At 36.0% G+C, this 19,855-nt stretch overlaps 1 protein-coding gene and 1 long non-coding RNA gene across 5 annotated transcripts; both read left to right on the forward strand.

Moving 5' to 3' along the window:
• The first annotated feature begins 8,702 nt into the window (after positions 1 to 8,702).
• On the forward strand, positions 8,703 to 11,526 carry LOC116198068 (auxin-responsive protein IAA13-like). Of its 4 annotated transcripts, none has more exons than XM_031528593.1 (5): positions 8,703 to 9,160; positions 9,965 to 10,275; positions 10,512 to 10,632; positions 10,742 to 10,814; positions 10,902 to 11,526. In XM_031528593.1, exons 1-5 carry the CDS (start codon positions 8,913 to 8,915, stop codon positions 10,926 to 10,928), a joined length of 780 nt encoding a protein of 259 aa, XP_031384453.1. In that variant the 5' UTR covers positions 8,703 to 8,912; the 3' UTR covers positions 10,929 to 11,526. The 4 variants fall into 4 exon arrangements, with proteins under 4 accessions (XP_031384453.1, XP_031384358.1, XP_031384428.1 ...); XM_031528498.1 differs by having other exon boundaries at positions 8,704 to 9,160; positions 10,896 to 11,526; XM_031528568.1 differs by having other exon boundaries at positions 8,704 to 9,160; positions 10,742 to 10,803.
• A 6,726-nt stretch (positions 11,527 to 18,252) lies between these two features.
• LOC116192286 lies at positions 18,253 to 19,400 on the forward strand. The gene is made up of 2 exons (XR_004154038.1): positions 18,253 to 18,643; positions 19,069 to 19,400. It is a non-coding gene; the product is annotated as an uncharacterized LOC116192286 (long non-coding RNA).
• The last annotated feature ends 455 nt before the right edge of the window (positions 19,401 to 19,855 follow it).

The raw sequence follows: 19,855 nt of genomic DNA on the forward strand, positions 1-19,855 counted from the left end.
GTAGCTAGTAGTCTCCGACCTCGTCGAGGTGGTGGTCGTTGCCATATGACATTGATTTACCTACTCTTTATTCTCGATTTTCTTTTTTCTACGATTTTTTTTTGTGTGTACCTTGTATCCAGTTGAGCCCTGAATCAGCCTACTAAGGGGTGGAGTTCTTATAATCAAAGATTTTCTCCAGTCAAAAGAGTCGAACTTAAGACCTTGTTTAAGAGGTACAAAAGCCGAATTGCTTGAATGACCATTGTTAGTCCTTTTTCTTTTTTGTATTTCGTAGATTTTAAAATTATTTTGTTTTTATAGGAAATTCTAAGGCTGATAAAAAAATTGCTTTCCCCAAAAACCTAATATGAACCGAACCGCCCTGAATTTTCGGTTTGTCTAGAGCACGGTTCGATTCTAGTGTCTGTTTGTCATCCTTTTGTAGGTTTCAATTATGGGGATTCGGGTTTGGAAATTAGATAACCGAATACCCCGACCTGAATGAGTTTACATAATAATATATAAAAAAAAATTACAATATGTTATATATGAGCCTAAGCCAAACCCAACCCAATAGCTCAGCTTAACCAAGCTAATCAAAATATTACAGTTCATGGTTTACTTTATATCTACCTTTCTCTCTCTCTCTCTCTCTCTCTCTCTCTCTCTCTCTCTCTCTCTCTCTCTCTCTCTCTCTCTTCTCCCCTTGATCGTTTATCATTCTCAATTTCACTTCAAACCATATCTTTCTTCATCTCCTCCTACCTCTGCTACGCGGCTAAGCCTCACAATCATGAAGGTCGAAGGGGACAACTTTTGATTCTTGAAGATCCTTTTTATTTCTGCACTCTCTGTACTGTTGGTTTTTAGTTTTATTCTTATGTTGTTTTTATTAGGTAATCCGAGGACCAACCCGTGAAAACTCGTACGCGTAAGGGTTTGTTATTTTCTTAATTTCGGTTTTGATTCTCGAGGAGGGGTTTTAAAATTCGGAGCTGATGAAAGCGGTGCCTCGAAATTTTACCCCGAAACCGATTCAACCCGAACTGTGATCATCACCCCTAGGAAATTCCTTGTTAACAAATCTTATATAAAGGAACTTGTGATGCCACACCAGCAGTTGCTACCGCCTCGGTGTAATTGAGGCGACCACTTTGGTAGCTAATGACCTCGAGTTGTTGAGTGGTTGCCAATACAAGGATCCCCTTGAGACTGAGATTTTAAAGGTCATAATTTGGGATTTTGATGACCCACCCCTAAAATCTTAAAACCCTAAAATACGAGGACTCCACCCCTAAAACCGAGATCTTAAAGGTCATAATTTGGGATTTTGATGTTGAGGCGGGGAGAGCCTCGCCAATAGCGAATGCCGACGCCCTAAATAGCATATGCCTGTTGACAACCTCGGGTAAAGTACCATTTGTCATTTCCATTTTTCTTAGGGGTTTGGTTCCATTTAATCTACGATTTTTCCCAGAAAAATCCAAACATTCGGTGGTATTTTACAGTATTGGCTACAAATCTAACCATTGTAATCATTTTCTGGAATTAAAACTTAACAATTGTGGTTGGTAAATAGATTGAATTCGAAATAGGTGGATTCTCAAATTATAACGAGATTATGATTGTGAATCCCACATCTTAACTATATAAAAATAAATTCTATATTATATTTTCGATCGCATTTCTAATAATCAAATACATTTGCCAAACACAATAATCTCACATTTCAACTTATAATGCAAGTAAAATGATTCCATGGCTAATTTTTTCTTATATAATCTTCATGTTCCATGTAATCAAACAATACCCGAACCAAATGTCCCTTTAATTTTTTTAAAAAATTATTCCAATTATTTACACGATAATAGATTTGATGGAAATTCCAATCCTTAGCCAAAGTGGACTAACCAATATGAAATGTTAAGGACAAAATTGGACAAATAAAAGAATTAGGTTGAAATTGAAAAAACAACTAAAAATTTATGATTACAACAGTTTATTTCTATCAAGTTATCATGATCAATGAGACGGAGTGTTATTATTATTTTTTTCAAGAATAGGTCGGAGCATCATTTAATAATCTATCTCAAACAATGAAAGTCCAATTTTGTTCCCTTAATGTTTTAAATTCGAGTCTTGTGAATGGAGATAATATTTGATTGAGAGAGTTTTATCCCTTAGCAAGCCGACCCGACTCGATTGGATTCGTTGAGTTTCTGGATTCCCACAGAAAAAATAATGAGAGTGCAATTTATTCAAAAATTTTCAATTAGATATTATTTTTTCTTTCGATGTGAATCATGATATCTGAAAGTCCAATTGGGTCGGACTAATCAAGTCAAGCCGGGTCTAGTAAAGTTTTCAAAGCATGAATTTTCTGTATTTATAAAGACTCGAATTAGAGACTTTGCTTAAGCGGAACAAGCGCCGAACCGCTTGAACCAATCTACGTTGATTTCAATTAGATATTCTTTATTATAGCTTCCAAGTGTCGTTTCTGATCTTGCATGTTCTGAATGAGGTCATTTCCTTGTCTACTCGAGATAGACAAGGACATATTTCACAATGTAGTTTGGGTTTACGGTGTGGGTGGGAAGATTGAACTGGAGACAGAGAAAGAATAATGTTTTAAAATTCAGTGTGATGGAATGCTCAATGCGGTCAAATTTGTTTATGACGTACCATATTTCAATTAAAAAGGGTTCCTTCTAATTTCCGAAAGTTCTTCTAACCGTAGCGCACCCTACTTGAAATCCGGTGATATAAGAGGACAAAAATTAATGATACATATGAAGATTTTATGGCGGTAATTTTATGGTGGGATTCTGAGTTCAAATACCGATCAAAGGTGTCCTCTCTACTCTATCTCCCGTAAGGAGATAGAAATTCAACATGGATTGATGACTGATTTTGATGATGGAGAATTGTTGCATGAAAGTAGTCGACCGAGATTATTAATTTTTCGAAAGGTTTGTTATAATTGTAGTGTTCTTACTTAATATGATATTCACGTTTATGTTCTTACTCAATCAATGTATCACACTCTTGTAATTTTTAATTGGATATTTTCCTTTGTATCCGCTTTTACAGCGAATCAATTTTTGAAGGATCTCATTATCAATTGAGGGAAAAAAATGGAGATTTTATGTAGTTTTTATAAGGGCAAATGACCTAAAAAACACATGATTTCTCCTTTTTATCAAATTTATCTGCACTCTCTTCTTATCACATAACAAATCAAATGTTTTTAAATTTTATCAAATCTATTCACAGTTAAGATTGGCGAGAGTACTTTTTTTTTAATGAACCTGGGAATTTGGTATATGTATTTTAAGAACTACAGTGTTTGGGCTTGGAATATATCATTTACCATATAGTTCTCCCATCTATTTATTTATAGCATTAGAAAAAACTGTCGAAATGGTTCCCTTCAATGTTTAATTTTGTTATGAGCAAATAAATAGTTTCAAAATCAACCAAATTTTTCTTGCCCAAAAAAAAAAGAAAACTAATTTTTGTGATGCAAGTGAAGGTGGTCAAAAGCGAATTTCAAAATAAAATAGTAGAGCATTTACAAAATCAAAAAAATCATATTGCACAATTATAATTTTCAATACTTAGGAAATATTTTTACATTTATATATGATTATAATTTTTATAGAGCTGTAATTAAGACTCAATATATGATTCTTACATATCTATACTAATATATCCGTACTAATAAAGTCAGAGATGGTCTTTTCGTCAAACTTTCATCTTCCCAAAATACCTTAATACATATGTTTCAATTTTTACAAGTCACTAAATTAAAACAAAATTGTAAATTCAACAATATACTTACTCAATTCCCCTCTTTTCTCTCACTCTCTCTCTCTTCCTTCCTCACCCCAAATCCAACGTGGAACACTTATGATGCGTTTGGTTTTAGAGTTAAAATAACTTTGATTTTGATTGTGAAAAAGGACAAATGATTATGTAGTGTGTTGAGTTAAAGTTAAAGTTAAAATTTTTTATTTGGGAAATGTGTATTTTTGTTGTGTAGTGTATTGAATTAAAATTAAAGTTAAAATTTTTGTAATTTTAATTGCGAAACTAAACGGAGTATTACTTTTTTATAAAAAATAATTTATTAATATTTCTCATAGTTTATTACAATAGTTTTTAGTTTTTATTACAAAAAACTCACTTGAATTTAATTGTGTGTAAAATATAATAAGATAAAGAATTTACTGTAACCGAGTCACAAGGTTTAATGAACACTGTGGCGTAGAGCGGGTATTCATCTAGTATTTATAAAGCAAAACAATGCTTTCCTTTTTTTATACAAATTATATATAAAACCATAAAGAGCGAGGTCAAAAAAATAATAAATATATATTAATTTATATATTTTTGAAGCTATTCAGCGAAAATAAAAACGTAGAATTGTAAGATGTCTCGGGTTAGAATTGAGTTTTTCATAATAATAATGATGGCAAATATATGGTACCTTAATCATTTGTCCTTCCTTTTGCGTTGCCCGGGAACAATAATATTTACTGTTTACACACATCGTTATACCACAAAACTTATTGTATTCTGTCATAGTCCGCAACTTGATTGATGACAGCAGGTATTTCATTGAAAACTAGAAAAGGTTGATTGCATTAGCAGAGATCGTCCGTAAGAAACTAGTTTTTTTTTTTTGGATAAGTATTTATAAGGAAGTGTTCTTCCTTTTTTAATTTGTGACCATGTATTTAGCTAAGATTTATTTTTCTTCAATCCTATTTTGATTCAAGTTCTTTTGGTTCTCATATAGCTTGATGATGTACTATAAAACAGTTAGCTAGATATTTTGTGCTTCCAAAAAAATTAGATATTTGTTATTCGTAGGCCATGAAAGTTTGTGCTTTATTTATGTGAAGATGTAAACGTATGTAATCATATATATATATATACACACATATTTGAATTTTATTTTTAAGATTATATAATAGATGATTTTTCATCTTCCATAACTAAAAAAGTTTTAGAGTTCCATAAACGATATGGTTCAACAATACTGTGTCATTTTTCGAATTGTGATTTATGATAATTTCAAGAGTCATTTAATTATGAATTACCTGCATCTTATATGGCAATGTCGGACGTTTCGTTCTTATTTTTATAATTATATATAGATGCTGCAGTCTTTTTTTAATGGATAAGTACAAAATCTATTCTTTGAAAGCACACTGTTAAATTTAGTTTTCTTTACCAGCCACAATGAATTAAGAAAGGAAAAGGGGTTATAAAAGAATCCGAATATTTAATTGGTTGGACTTTTAATTGTGCTGGAAATTACTTTACAATGGGGCCTGCAGAGGATTATGTGCAATGATGAAGATTTGGTGCAATGATTTAATAATGGGTTTCCCTTAGTTTTCTCTGTTATCTTTCGCACACCTTTGCCAGGCCGCTTCAAGCACTGACAATGTCTCTCTTTAGCGCATTACAATTTCTTATATCATAATAAATTGTCTAGTTGCCGTTTGGTCTCTTGTTTCTTATATTTTTAATTTTTCTAAGGAGTATTGCTAAATTCTTCTCTCTTTTATAACGTTTATCGACATCTAATAATCAATGTTTATTATATATAAGTATAATGATGATATTTAAGCACTTTGTGAGATGAATACTTTAATTTTTTTAATAAATTTTCTTAGGGTCAAGCTTTTGGCCCACTGAAAAGAAGTCGTTATATAGATTAATACGGAGTGCTGTCTCTATCGACTGTAAAAACGGTGCATCCAACACGGTTGATCATTTCATGGACATTTTATATGGTGTCTTTCATAGACAACATTTATGATGAATATTGACAAAATAAACTTTTCATGTACTAGTGTTTCTATCTTTTCAAGAAAACTAGTAAGCTTTACTTTTTACTTTTTTTTTTCAATGCTTAAAGTAAAGAAGTACACGTAAATTCATTTTCTTCTGTAATTTTATGGAATATAAAAAGTGAAAATAAGTTTTCATACTTCAATTAATAAAACATACCTTGTCTAAAGTTTGGTGTTATTCTTACTACTTTACCTTTTATTTGTTCCAATAGAAAAAAAAGAAGAAGGGGACACTGGAAGTTCTACAAAAACAAATAGATTTACACTTTTCTCGATAATTTTCAAATTTCTTGAGTTTGTGGGTTTTTCCCCCTAATATTTCGACATATTATAATATAAATTTAAAATCTTGAAATTCAAAAACTTTGATTATTCTTTTCTTTGGGTGAACAAACCTAAGGAAATTAAGTAGAAAACAGCGCGAGGATTTGGAGGCAAAAGGAAGATATGGGTGTCTCGGGATGTCTTAACACAAATGCAGAGAATGAAGGAGACAAAAAACGTATCGTCCGACGACCGAAATTAATGAACTCGAGGTGAAGAATCCTTTTGAAATCAACTTTTTCAACCTCACTTTCTTCATAGAATGTAATGCACTAATCCTGATAATGTTGAAAAGCAACAAATTGGGATTACGTTCAACTCAAAGTATTAGTTATTCAATTGTGATATTCAACTCTCTTATAAATTTATACTTTTATTTTTTTACTAACTCATCACTATAGTATCTTTCAATTTTCAACTAACAATACTCGTTCTTACGTGCTCATGGAGTCTTTTTATGGTCATCTTTTTGTGGCATATGCCCTTTAACAAATAGAGTTAGAATGACTCCTGCGCTAGATAATAAAAATTTAGAATTATGAGATTTTGTATTCGAATTCATTTAGTGGTTTCCTACAACCATCTAATTCCCCTCTTTCTATTCTTTGAAATACCCATGTGACCTCCCTAGCTCATAGAGCTGCGAGGTACTCCTACTGGACTTTGAATTTCTATATTGTAGGTAATTAAAATCCACTCACAAGTATCATATGAAATGTAATTCGTCAATTTAACCATATTTTTCGTGCTTTCTGAATGTTATATTTAAAATTCTATTAACTGACCTTTAGATGTATGTTATGTGGAAGAAGCGTGTACAGACTGAAACCAGCCAAAAAAAAGAGAGTTAATAATTTTTTAGATTATAAAGGCGGTTCAGGTCTAGTATAATGAAAGATAAATCATAAATAATTAATAAAGAGGTATGCTGCCACTTCTACACCAACGAGCGAAGATGTGCATCACTGCATTATATTCTCTTTTAATTAATAAATAGACAGGAAAAACCTTTTGTCTTGTCAAATATTGGTCCGGTTATTTTTTTTTTCTCATGGGGTCATGAGATTGCCATTTGTGGCAAGTATTTTACTCAAGGAAGCATTTCTTGTGTTATTTTTTGGCAACTATTTTTCCATGAGTAATTCTCGCGTTGTATGTTCCCCCACCCCAAAAAAACAAAACAAAACAAAACAAAAGACCCACCCCCACCCAAAAAATCCCCAACACCCAAACCACCAGGGAAAAAAAATCCAAATCAGAGTGACCGAAAACTTCTCAATCGGTTAAAAATATGCAGTACTTGATGGTACCATCAAAATAAGTTTAGACTCACCATTTGCTCCCATTAGCCACGAACTTGCAATTCACAGTTTCAAATTCGTGTAACCTAATCTAAGACGATTTATACCTTAGAAATTTTCATGGACAATTGTCCACTTTAAACTCCAATCTTCTTAAGAGTTAAACTAGTACTCATATTTACAACTTCAATATATTAAACTCTCCATATACGGCAGATCTCTGAGGATCACGCAGCTAGCATACAAAGTCCTTGTCATATCATTGGTTCATTGCTTATGCAACTAGTAGCTACCACGAGTTTGAGTGATAGAGAGTCAATCCAATTTACTTCTCCGGAGATCTACCGTTATATTTCAATCGGTTAGACACTAATAATGTGAAGTTTAAGTTTGCGACCATATATTGCAACCCGAAGTTCCCAATGAACCATGAACCATTCTAATATTGCTATTTTCATATTGAAAGAAGAATGCAGTTTGCTATATTACTTCAGTGTATCATAATTTTAGGAGACTAGCATTTCCTTTATTGATCTCCAATAATCATATGTAATGCACAAAATGAAACTCGCGTAGGAAAATTTAACATATACTAATGATCAAAGGAATGCCTGCAATGCAATCGGCCAGTACATTTGCCAAATTCAGGTTCATGAGTCTGCGTCAAGATGTGGAATGTAAATGGTCTAATTCTATGGATTTACGCTATTGCAATTTATGAACACTTTGATATAATATAATTATATACTCGAGGGATTCTTCTGTCTAGTTTATAAACGGTTTAAGGATCTTTTTCTCCGTCATTTCAACAATTCGTAATGACCCAACACCAATATGACAGTGAGGAAGAGCCCATAAATCATCCATGGGATGGAAGAAACTCCCACAATAAATGGTCTGATCACAGGAAGCAAGCAATGATAGCCTAAGTTGGCCTGCGGGGTCCAAGGATTGAACTTTGAAGAAGTGGGAAAACATGGGCTTGTTCTGAATAACATTATCATCAAATCATAATTAAAAAAAAAAAAAAAACCTCAAGCAAGCTGAAAATTATAAAATGAAAAATATAAAAAAAATTGTGAAACAAAATATAGAAATGATATAATATTAATAATATTGTATGAACAAAAAGGTACGGATATGGTGTTGAGTAGTGCTTGGCGCACTAGCAGACATGGCTGCCCCACCACCATCATCATCCTCTCCACCCACCTAACCCTCCCCTCTCTCCTTCCCTTTTGTTCCCTCCTTCCCCTGCCCTGCCCCCATCTCTTCCTCCTCCTCCTCCTCAAAACTCTCCTCGCCTTCCTTCCACCCAACTCAGCTTCCTTCACCAAACCCACCTCCCTTTCTTTCTCCCCGAACACCTGGTCTTGCTGGTGACTGCATTTATTACGTAAGAGGTTGGTTCTTTCGAGGTTTGTGTCCGTCGAGCATGTCGCACAAGGTAGCGGAGGATGCTGAGCTGGAGCTCGGGCTGGGACTCAGCATAGGCGGCGGGAGGGCCAAGCACGGCGGGTGGCGCGAGTACGGCCGGATACTGACCGCCGAGGACTTCCCTTCCCTCGTATCCCAGTCCACTAATAACAGCAATGCTGTGGCCGGCTCTGTTTCCGGCAACAAGAGGGCCGCCGCCGAGCCCGACTCCCAGGACGGCGGTGGTGGGTCCCCTACTAGCGTCAGGTCTGACCTCTCTCTGCCCTGCCCAGCAAGCTTGTTTCTTGAGATTGTACTTCCGCTGTCTCTTTTGCTTTTTACTGAGTACACTCTCTCATTACTCTGTTCTTGGCATCAAATGGTTGAATATCCGAGTGTTGACTATGTCCTCTTCTATGTGATCATACGATGAATTTGTTAGTTTTAAGGTTTTGGTCTTCCCCGTTATTGCTGTTGTTTCAGAAGCTTTACCTTATGCTGGAAGGTTTCATTTGATTGATCATGTTCATCTCTGTAAATTTTCAACTTTCAAGCCCCTGAGTATGTAATCTCGCTAGTTATACTTTAGACCTGGCTGCCCACATGAACATGAAATTGTATATGGTTTCCCGGTGCTTGCATCTTTGTAATCTGATTGAGCTTAGCTCCGTATTTGTTGCTGTCATTGCTCGAAAATGAGTGGCGCGTACTAGTTTGTTGGGCTAGTATCTCTTAACAATTTTTATGTTCATAAGAATTAGAAATTTCGAAAATCACCATCAAGGTTGGATTGGATCGGATCGGACATTAGACTTGACTTTTATCGTCACTTGTCAATCTAACTTTGATCCGATATATTGGCTACCCGGCTAGTTGGATTATCCTCATTGGTCTTTCTAGATGGTGGAAAATAGTAATAGAGAATAGTTGTTTACGTTCAAAAAGCTTTTAGATAGACCCTATGCTTGCGAAATAACATTGTTTTTTTTTTCATAGGAGACTAAGAGTAATCTGTGTCTTGCATCTTTGTTAAATCATGAATTGATTGTTCTCTTTTTGGCGTGGAAACAGTCAGATTGTGGGATGGCCTCCTATAAGGTCTTATAGGATAAATAGTCTCGTGAATCAAAAGCCCCCCCGCTCTGAAGAGGCCAAGGGTTCGGTTGGCAAGAAAGATGAGCCAAGCCATGTCCCAAAGGGAAACCGTCCATATGAAGGGAAAACAAGTAACACTGTCAAAGAGATGTCAAATCTCGGGTTCGTGAAGGTGTGTGTGGATGGGATTCCCATAGGCAGGAAGGTGGACTTGAATGCTCACTCAAGCTACGAGACTCTAGCACAAGCGATAGAGGACATGTTCTTTGGACCCACCAGTTCAATTGGTAAAGTTATATATCGTGTTATTTTCTCCAATATTATGTAATCGCGATGTACCATGTCAGGACCTTTTAAGTTACGATTCCTCATGCAAGTGATTCTCATTTTGGGTTAATCGTATAGGAACAGTGTCCTGCAAGTTGTCTTACTCAAGACAAATACATGAAAATTTGCCTTTTATTGTCTGTGCTTTAGATAATCTTTTGAGTTGTTGACTCTTACGTTTGAAATCCATGTAAAGGTGGTGGAGAGAAGGAACAAGTTAATCGACCATCTAAGCTTCTTGATGGATCGTCCGATTTTGTGCTTACTTACGAGGATAAAGAGGGAGACTGGATGCTTGTGGGAGATGTCCCTTGGAGGTAGGCTCCTCTAACTCATTATCCCACCATTTCCTCTTGAGGGGAACAGCTAAATACATGTTTAAGAAGGAATAGCAATTCATGCCGCCTCATCTCTTGCATTATGCAGGATGTTCCTCAGCTCAGTGAAAAGGCTCAGAATCATGAGAACCTCTGAGGCTAATGGACTCGGTAGGCACCATGTAAATCCTGCAAAACTCCTCACTTCAGATTTTACATTCTCCATTTCTGTCGAGTAACCATCTCTAATGATTCAACTCCAGCAACAGGATTCCAAGAAAGGAACCAGACGCTGAAAAGAAAACCCATATAGTACCACCACAGCCTTCCGCATTCTTTCGCTTGGAAACGACAACGAGGAGTGGTCACTCTAAAGAATGGGAAATCAAAAGTAGAGAAGTTGACAATGTGGAGTTTTTTGGTCCTTATTATCTTTGTTCGGTTTACCTTTTCTGTCTCATGGATCGGCTTCTGGTTCTGGATGCCTTTTTGGGTTCTTTTTGTCACATAGTCATGTTAGTTTTTCTTATTTTTGGTCATATCAAAGTTCAAGTTCTTTTTGTTCTTCCATATAGTGATCTTGGCAACGGGCCTTGCATACTGTGGAGAATGCTGCTCCTTCTCATCCTGTATATATGAGAGTATTTTCCTCATTACAGTGCTTGAGTTTGCTCCAATTTCATGGCAATTTGGAACTTAGCCTTTGTTCCTTTGTGTGTGGTTGGATGGTTTTGGTATTTGGTTTGGTTTTCCTTATTCATTTGAGGACCGAGTCTGTAATTTCATCTTCCAAGTGTTCTCTTTTGTTCTCTGATGGCTCGACGAAGACAAGATCATGTAATCCTCTGGGAAAAGACAATGGGCAACTCAGTCCTCTTGATTAATCGATATTAGCTATAGAAGGATCCTCACTCCGAGAAACGCATCAGAACATGGAACTCATGTCGAGCTAGCTAAGCAATTCTTACTCCCTCAGAATTCCTCCAAATGCAGCTTACTGCTTGCACAGAGTTGATGAAACTACACCGAGCGAACAGCCCAAGAAGAGCAAATTTGCAGGAAGTTAATGCACTCTACTAATGTATACATTTATGAAAGCGAAGTTTGAGTCGAATTCTCATGCCGTTACATCATCAAAAATAAGAAAGGGAGCTCTCTTACTTTGTCACGTCTTTAGTTATCTAGTAATAAATTTTTTTATTATTAACTATGTATTTCATAATATATATAATATATTATACGTATATGTTTGCAGTATACATATATTTGCAGTATATTTAATATATTGAGACTTAGACTACTATTACTGATTATATATATGCCGTATATATATCGTATAGTGGAATTTAGACTATTATTTCCTAAGATAAAAATTTCATTGTATTGAAACTTTTATATTTTATAGGAAATTTCCATATTAATTTTTATGATGTTTGCACTATATATACCGTACATGTGTATTCGATATACTGCCACCAATATCTTATATCAATTTGGTCGATTCGCAAGACTTCACCAGCATTTCACTAGGTTTCGTTAGGTTTTCTCAAAATCCATGATCGTCAAGTTCATGTTTTTTCCTATAAAAGTAATATTTTTAGGACGTTATTTGGATATTAGTTTGTTTGATGTGTTTATTATTGCATGGAAAATTTTCTTTTTTAATCTATACCTTAATAGCTTGTGAGGTGGTACAACGATTTATTATATATTAAAAAAATTGAGACCGAAAGAAGTAATGAAATTATATTTTGATATGATTCTTCTTGATAAAGAGATATATTTTGCGTATTTGATCAAATATATTATTTTATTAATCAAAATTATATTTTTACTAATTTATTGTTTCTAATGAAATTTGGATTCATTAATACATGTAAGTTTAGGAAAGTCTCAGATTGATTTATTACAGGCCTTACTTTTAAAACAAACTCATACACAATTAGTAATTTCAAGATAATTACACTCTCACTGAAGTACCGTCCAATTGATATTCAAGTAAAGATCTCGTTTTTGCTGGGTCGATATGAATTATTTTCTGTAATTTGTTGATATCGTTAATATAATTAATTCGATTTAACTAAATTATATTTATGCATTATGTGTAAAATTATTTTTAGATTAGTTGCAACAAAAAATTATTTAATTGTGCCCGCACAATGGCGGGTCATCAACTAGTTTACATGAATTATATAGGTTTAGGACGATCCCAAGCTTTCTGGGGTTCTTTGCTCTAGTTTTCCTCAGCATAAAGTGTTAAAACTTACATCTTCAACCTAGTAGACTTCTACCAAAGTGCTTTTGAACAGCAAATTTAATCCAGTATCTACACAAATGATCATGCACTTTTTCTTTTTTTTTTTTTGCATTTTCCATTTTGTCACAGATCTCAGGTTCGGTGAATCAGCAATCATGCCATTGTCTCAGTATTTACAGACGATATGTGTGGGAACGTGATGACAAAACCGCAGCTAGCTCTATTCATCTGTCTCTGCAATCATAATTTCTCATGTTGAATCGATGTTATATGTTTACACGAAGTTTCGGTATTTGAGAGCTTCTGATATCATAATGTTACCTTTACCATGATGACCCTCCTTTTGAATTTGATGGGTTAAATAGCTGTAACCTTCTAATATTTGAGATGTCATCATTTGTGTAAACCATGCCAGGACACTTTAACCTTTGCCTGGATCTACTTTTCCTTTCCTCCCCCTTTTTTTCCCTTATATTTTCCTTTTATTTTTAATGAATGCTGTCTATTTTCTCGATATTTTTTAAGGTTTTTTACTTTCATAATCGTAATTTAGCTTTTTCTTCTTCTTTTTGGATCTTAACAATTATCGTTTACGTTTCTTTTGTTTATTTCTTTACTTATTTATTGCTTTTCGTGTATAATATTATTTTTCTTGCTTAAACTATGTCCCACCCAAGTACAGAGGGGTAGGTTAGCTGACTCCCAAGTTATATATTTGCAAGCAAATGGGCCGGCTTGATTCAATATCTCGACGATCAAGCTTGGATAGCGCTTGAGCTGAGGATTAATTGATGCGGCAGACGACCTGGTAAGTCGGTACTTGGATTTGGAAAAAAATAGGTTCTGACGACCCTATCTTGAAGGAAATGGCCTCCAGAGCAAAACTCACAGCTTTTGGCTGTGAAAAGACGAGAATTTGGCCGAATTCGGTCGTTTAGGGCCTCAAATGGGCATTTTTATATTATTTAGGCGTTTTTATAATTTTAGGAAAAGTTTATGTCTTTTGTGCAATTTAGGCATTTTTAATTCTATTTAAGTGATGTAAACCCTAGGGTTGAACAGTAAAGAGTCGTCTTTTAATTATCAATAAAATTTAGAACTTTCGTGCTTTGTCCAATCTCGGATCGATTCAAGTTTGATGCCTATTTCCTGGTATTCGTAGAATCAACGGGTATAGAAGGTCGTAGTTCCGATATTCGTGCGCGAATCAACGGGTCTGTGACGGTTACTCGCGTTGTACGCTGTGTCATTAATATTCCAGTCAAGGTGAGCTGACCTTGAGCTACTCAAGAGCATAGCACGAGGGGCTCAGGAGAGTAATCAAGATTCGCTTGCTTAGTTATTGACTTCAAATTATAGACATCTTATAAGACAAATATTGCCCATCATCTTAGGTATATCGGGCATCCCCTTATCTTGCGGAAGCTTTTTACCAGATAGTGTTCTGCCTTAACGTGACAAAATCACTGCCAGGATCAGATTCTACACTTCTCATTATCTCACCACTTATGCAGTTAATTAATTCGGTGATCGTTTGACCAAAAAAGATCATAAAGCAGGTGCAACAGAGACGCAGTTCTGTTTTGCGGGGAAGGAATGAAACTTCAGCACAGGGTGCCAAAGTCAAAACGGGTTGATGTTTGTTTGCCTAAGAGTGAGGAGGTTTGGGAGTTTTAAGAGCCGTTGGAGCAGTGGAAAAACGCTTGTGTTTTCCACAGCTTATGGCTAATTTTATTTAATGCAGGTTCTCTTTAGGTTGCACGGATAAATGAGTATCGTATAAAAGGAAGGAGTGTATGGTACTTGAAGGCCCAAAGAAATAGTCCTTGGAGCAGGAGAAAATTGCTAAAGTTATAAGAGAACCGACAAGGCCTTTGGTCAGCTACTGAGTTGGTCATGGAAAGAGCGCATCTTTCTCGCATGAAAATTGGAGCAATAAGGGTCCTATTGCTGATATTCGTGTTTGATCGTGGTCTGCATTTTTTTCCATCTATCCAATGAGTTTTGGGATTAGTAATTCTGTCAATATCGGTTGCCTTATTCTCTTGTACACTTTCCAGAATACATTAGTCCTGGTTTAGGAGTATAGCTCCAGCTTAAGGATACTAGACAGTAACCTATTATAGAGATTCACATCTTGTACTGTTATCTATGTTCTTGTCTTCAAATGAATGAGCGAAATTCTCCGGCAGACTCATTGGTCTGGACCAAGCACGCTATGAGCGAATTCACAGCAAGTTGGGCCTGGTGTGCAGAAACCTTGGTCCAGACCAAATATGCTGGGGGCCAAATGTGCAGCAATCTGGTTCGAGTCTAAAGCAGACAGACCGGAATCCTGATCAGATGGTATCGCAAGGGATGGCTATGGCGTTGGCAAGCGGTCATGGGAATTCTATTTCGATTCCGGGACTCTCAGATGAGCAATATTCGAGAGTTGCTGACCTTCGTAGTCAGCAAGTGACAAGGGCCTTCTAAACGCCTTAAAGATGTGGAATTAGTATCTCACGATTTTTAATGGATCCTCCATTCCGGTGCCTCTTTGCATATGACGGGTAACTCGATAATCCTCGAGAAAAAGGCGGAAGCTAGATGTGCCAATTTCAACTACCCTTCCAGATGGGAAGACAATATTGGCGAACTTATGAGGGCAAATTCGGTTTGGCCATCGTTTTATCCTGCGAAATGTTTTGTATGCGCCGGGTTTCTCTTATAAGTTGATCGCCATTGGGCGTTTGACGAAGGATCTAAAGTGCTCTGCGATAATATTTTCGGATTTCACGTTTGAAAACGGAATAATTCATCAGACTTCACCAACAGAATGGTAGGGTGGAAAGTAAGCATTATCACATGCTTAGTGTGACCCTACGCGTTAATGTTTTAAGTGGGTCTTTCAATTAAATTTTGGGGAATGTGTTTTAATGGCTGCATTTCTTATCACACTCCCACGCACATCTCTTTTATCGGGTAAAACACCACTTGAGGTTTTATTTGGTCAACTGCCAAGTTATGAATATCTACGCGTTTTCGAGTCGCTTTGTTATGTTCATCGGAATTCTCAGGATAAATTCGGTGAGAGAGCAAGAAAATGTATTTTCATTGGATATTCATTCGGTCTAAAGGTGTGGAAGGTATTTGATTTGGAGTCGAAAGAAATTATTATTTTTCGCGACCTTGTAGCTCATGAAGGAATATTTCCTTTACTGGATAAAAGGCAACCAGATTCCTCCAAGGATTCCATTAATTTTTCTCGAGGGCAGCGTGTTCAATTGAATGGTGAAATTGGAGGGAGTTTTTGACACGTTTGCCCAAGAGATGGAATCAGGATGGGCCCAACTCCATCTGCGAGTCCAAGGAGAAGCTGAGCAGGAATATGAAAAACAGCCAGCCCATTTCAGTCCGTCGGCCCAGCTCGTGTCTTAACAGGCTCAAAAAGAGCAATCGATTTCCAAGACATAAATCAGAGACCCATCAACGACCCTGCACTTATCAGGTCGCGCCATCGGCGGCTCTTTAGGTACGGTCCATCCACTCCATAATTATCTCAATTATGCAAGATCATCCAACTCTCACGAGAGTTTTATAGTCGCTATCGACTCCCATGTTGAACCTGCCACTTATTCACAAGCCGTGAGAGATGCTCGATGGCTAGAGGCTTTGGCATGAGATACGGGCGTTGGAAGATAATGGGACATGGCGTATTCAATCTTTGCTTCCTGGGTAGAAACCTATTGGCTACAAATGGGTTTACAAAATCAAAAAATAATTCTGATGGAATATAGAACGGTACAAGGTGAGGCTCGTGGCTAAGGGATTCACCCAGGTAGAAGGCCTGGACTTCCATGAGAAATTTGTGCTGGTCGCTAAATTGGTGACGGTTTTATGTCTCCTCACGGTATCATTAGCTCGGCAGTGGGAGCTCCACCAGCTTGATGTGCACAATGCATTCTTGTATGGTAACTTAGAAGAAGAGGTCTACATGAAGTTTCCACCGAGATTCAAATCTAGCCAACCCAGTGAAGTCTGTCGCTTACACAAGCTGATTTATGGTCTCAGGCAGATTTCTCGTAACTGGTATGCTAAGTTTGCATCAACCTTAATTATGAGTTTCAACAATCAAAAGCAGACAATTCTCTGTTTACATTTTCTCGCGGCAATGTTTTTCTAGTTGTGCTTATGTATGTCAATGACATGATCCTAACTGTGCTTATATATGTCGCATCAACCTTACTTAATTATGGCTCTGTTTGCATGCAGTGCTATAGGACTCTTTCTCTCTCAAAGGAAATATACTCTTGTCATATTGTCTTAGTGTTGGAAAATGGGAAGCAAACTATAGCTCTTTCCCATGGAGCAGTAGCATCGGCTTAGTGCTGATATTGGAGACGTGTTTCCTGAACTAGAGGGATATCGAAGCCTTGTTGGTCGATTGATTAATTTGACGATCACAAGATCAGAACTGTGCTACTCGGTCTATATACTCTCTCAGTTTATGCAGTGTCCGCATAGCCTCATTTGGATGCAACCATGAGAGTGCTTCATTATCTCAAAAATAGTCCTAGACAAGGAATATTTCTGTAGCGCCCATCAGATTTGCAACTTCGAGTCTTCTGTGATGCTGATTGGTCAGGATATCCGATGATGCGGCATCCTATCACTGGTTAATTTGATTGTGGTTAATATTATAATAATATATTTACTCGTAATGTAAATGGCAACTCTATAAATATTAGGGTTAATAGCGCCATATAGCCTAACGTTTGAAGGAATTCTTAGTTCTAACTCAAACTTGATTTTTTACCTGAGATATCCCAACGTTGACATGTTGGTTTCAAATCTATCCCGATGCTAACTTTCCGTCCAAAATGACGGAATTGCACACGTAGCACGTTAATTTCACATATATCCCGACACTTGTTACAAAATTAACATGCCACGTGTGCAATTCCGTCAATTTTGGACGGAAAGTTAGCGTCGGGATAGATTTGAAACCAACAGGTCAACGTTGAGATATCTCAGGTAAAAAATCAAGTTTGGGCTAGAACTAAGAATTCCTTCAAACGTTAGGTTATATGGCGTTATTATCCCTAAATATTATAAACCCTAGCTAATATGGACTAGTATATATGTATATACTAGTCCATATAGTATATACATATATGTATATATATAGTGTGTCTCTATAGATGGCAGTATAACACACAGAAATATGTATACTATACATATAACTATAGTGCAGGTTGTTAAGTATGGGCTTGATAAACATTTAGAGCCCACATGGCCCAAATAAACTCCCCTTGAGCCCATAATTTCCACCGCCTTCTTCATCTCTGCATTTTTATTTTATTTTTGGCGTAGAGGCTTCTCTGTTCGGGCGAAAAAGAAGAAACAGAGAGAGAGAGAGAGAGAGAGAGAGGGGAGGGAGGGAGGAAGGGAGAGAACGATCTTGAGAGAAAGAGAGAGCGAGAGAGAGAAGGAGAGCTCGAGATGAAGGTCGAGGGAAGTTTAGCTTGAAATGGATTATGGACAATAGCAGAGATGAAGAGTGAATGAGCAATAGCCAGAGCCCGAGCTTGAGCTCGATGAAGAGATAGAGAAATGAAAGAACCAAGGATGGGAAAGTAGCAGTTGGGCGGTGGATGAACGGAATAGAGAGGGGAACGAGGTAGAGAAGATTGAGGGTAGATTGAGATACGGAAATTGGAGAACACCACAAGGAAGGCCTTGACATGGTGATCCGTTATTGATGGGTTTTGGGTATGTATTGCTGATTAGGTCTCTCTTTTAATTACTACTTAGTCCTATTGTGTTTTAGTAAATTAGATAGTAGTAGTACGTTTGGGTGTTGTGTTGAAGAAGTTGGTTTAATAGTTGATTTTAGGATTTCTAACGGTGGTTAAATGACTAATATAAGCTGAGCTTTGTTAAGTTATTTAGCTTTCCTTTGATGCTATAGAATTGGGTAATGTTAGTTATGTTATTAAGTTGGAGGTTGTTGATCAGTGGTTTAATAGCATGGAAATGATTTATTGGGCATGGTGATAGATCTAAATTTTTTTACTAAAATAACTGTCATAGCTATTTAAGCTATGTAACTACTTGTTTGAAATTGTGAAGTCAAAATGATGATTTGAGGAATAAGATAAATCAGTTGTAGCTCACAAGCTGCATATATTTTCCAGATAAACTACTAGCTGCGCAGGAAAACCATTTTTGATATCCTGGATAAGTTCGGAGGACTATGTAGAGAGCTTTGGCCATCTTATAGGTGTTTTTTTTAATAGAATGTGTCTACATGGTTACAGCATGGAGTAATTCTTTTAGCTATTTGTAAATTGTCATGAGGAATATATTAGAAATTCTTTTGGGAAGGAATTATTTTGTTAATGTATTTTAGAGTAGGTTGGCTTGATTAGTTGATGAATTGTTTGATTATATATGTGTTTTTGTTTATGTTAAAGGATTGGCATTTTCTTGAGCTTGGAGCATATGAATATATTAGTAGGTTATAGTTTGTTATTTGTTTGGAAAAAAATGAAAATTTAGGGAAAATACTGCTAGATTTTCGTGTCGTGACAGTGGTAGTGTGAGAATTCGACTCGTGTATATATATATATATATATATATATATATATATATAATTTGGAATCCTAAAATATGCAATAATTCAATTCATTTACAAGAATTCAATTGAATTTTGTTATCCGGTATGAAAATGACACCAAATCTATTTTAAAAATGCAAGATTTACATTCGAATTCAAATTGGGCCAAAATCAACAAGATTTAGTAAGAATTCAATTCATTTGGAACTAACAACTTTAATTTTTAAATTTTTTGTAAGCATATTACTCTTTTTCAAATGCATTCCAAACAAGATAATTCAATTCAGTTTAGTTTAATTTCTTAATTTTCCAAACATAATTCATTGATGATTGAATGGAATCAAACGTTATTGAATTGAAATGAA

Source organism: Punica granatum, chromosome 1 (genome assembly GCF_007655135.1).
Source record: "Punica granatum isolate Tunisia-2019 chromosome 1, ASM765513v2, whole genome shotgun sequence".
NCBI lineage: Eukaryota > Viridiplantae > Streptophyta > Magnoliopsida > Myrtales > Lythraceae > Punica > Punica granatum.

Excerpts from the sequence above, each read along its gene's own strand:
- LOC116198068 (XM_031528421.1), top strand. The coding sequence starts at position 8,913 with ATGTCGCACAAGGTAGCGGAGGATGCTGAGCTGGAGCTCGGGCTGGGA. Across the intron at positions 10,276-10,511 it reads TGGACCCACCAGTTCAATTG|GTGGTGGAGAGAAGGAACAA; the intron begins GTAAAGTTATAT and ends ATCCATGTAAAG. Across the intron at positions 10,633-10,741 it reads GTGGGAGATGTCCCTTGGAG|GATGTTCCTCAGCTCAGTGA; the intron begins GTAGGCTCCTCT and ends TGCATTATGCAG.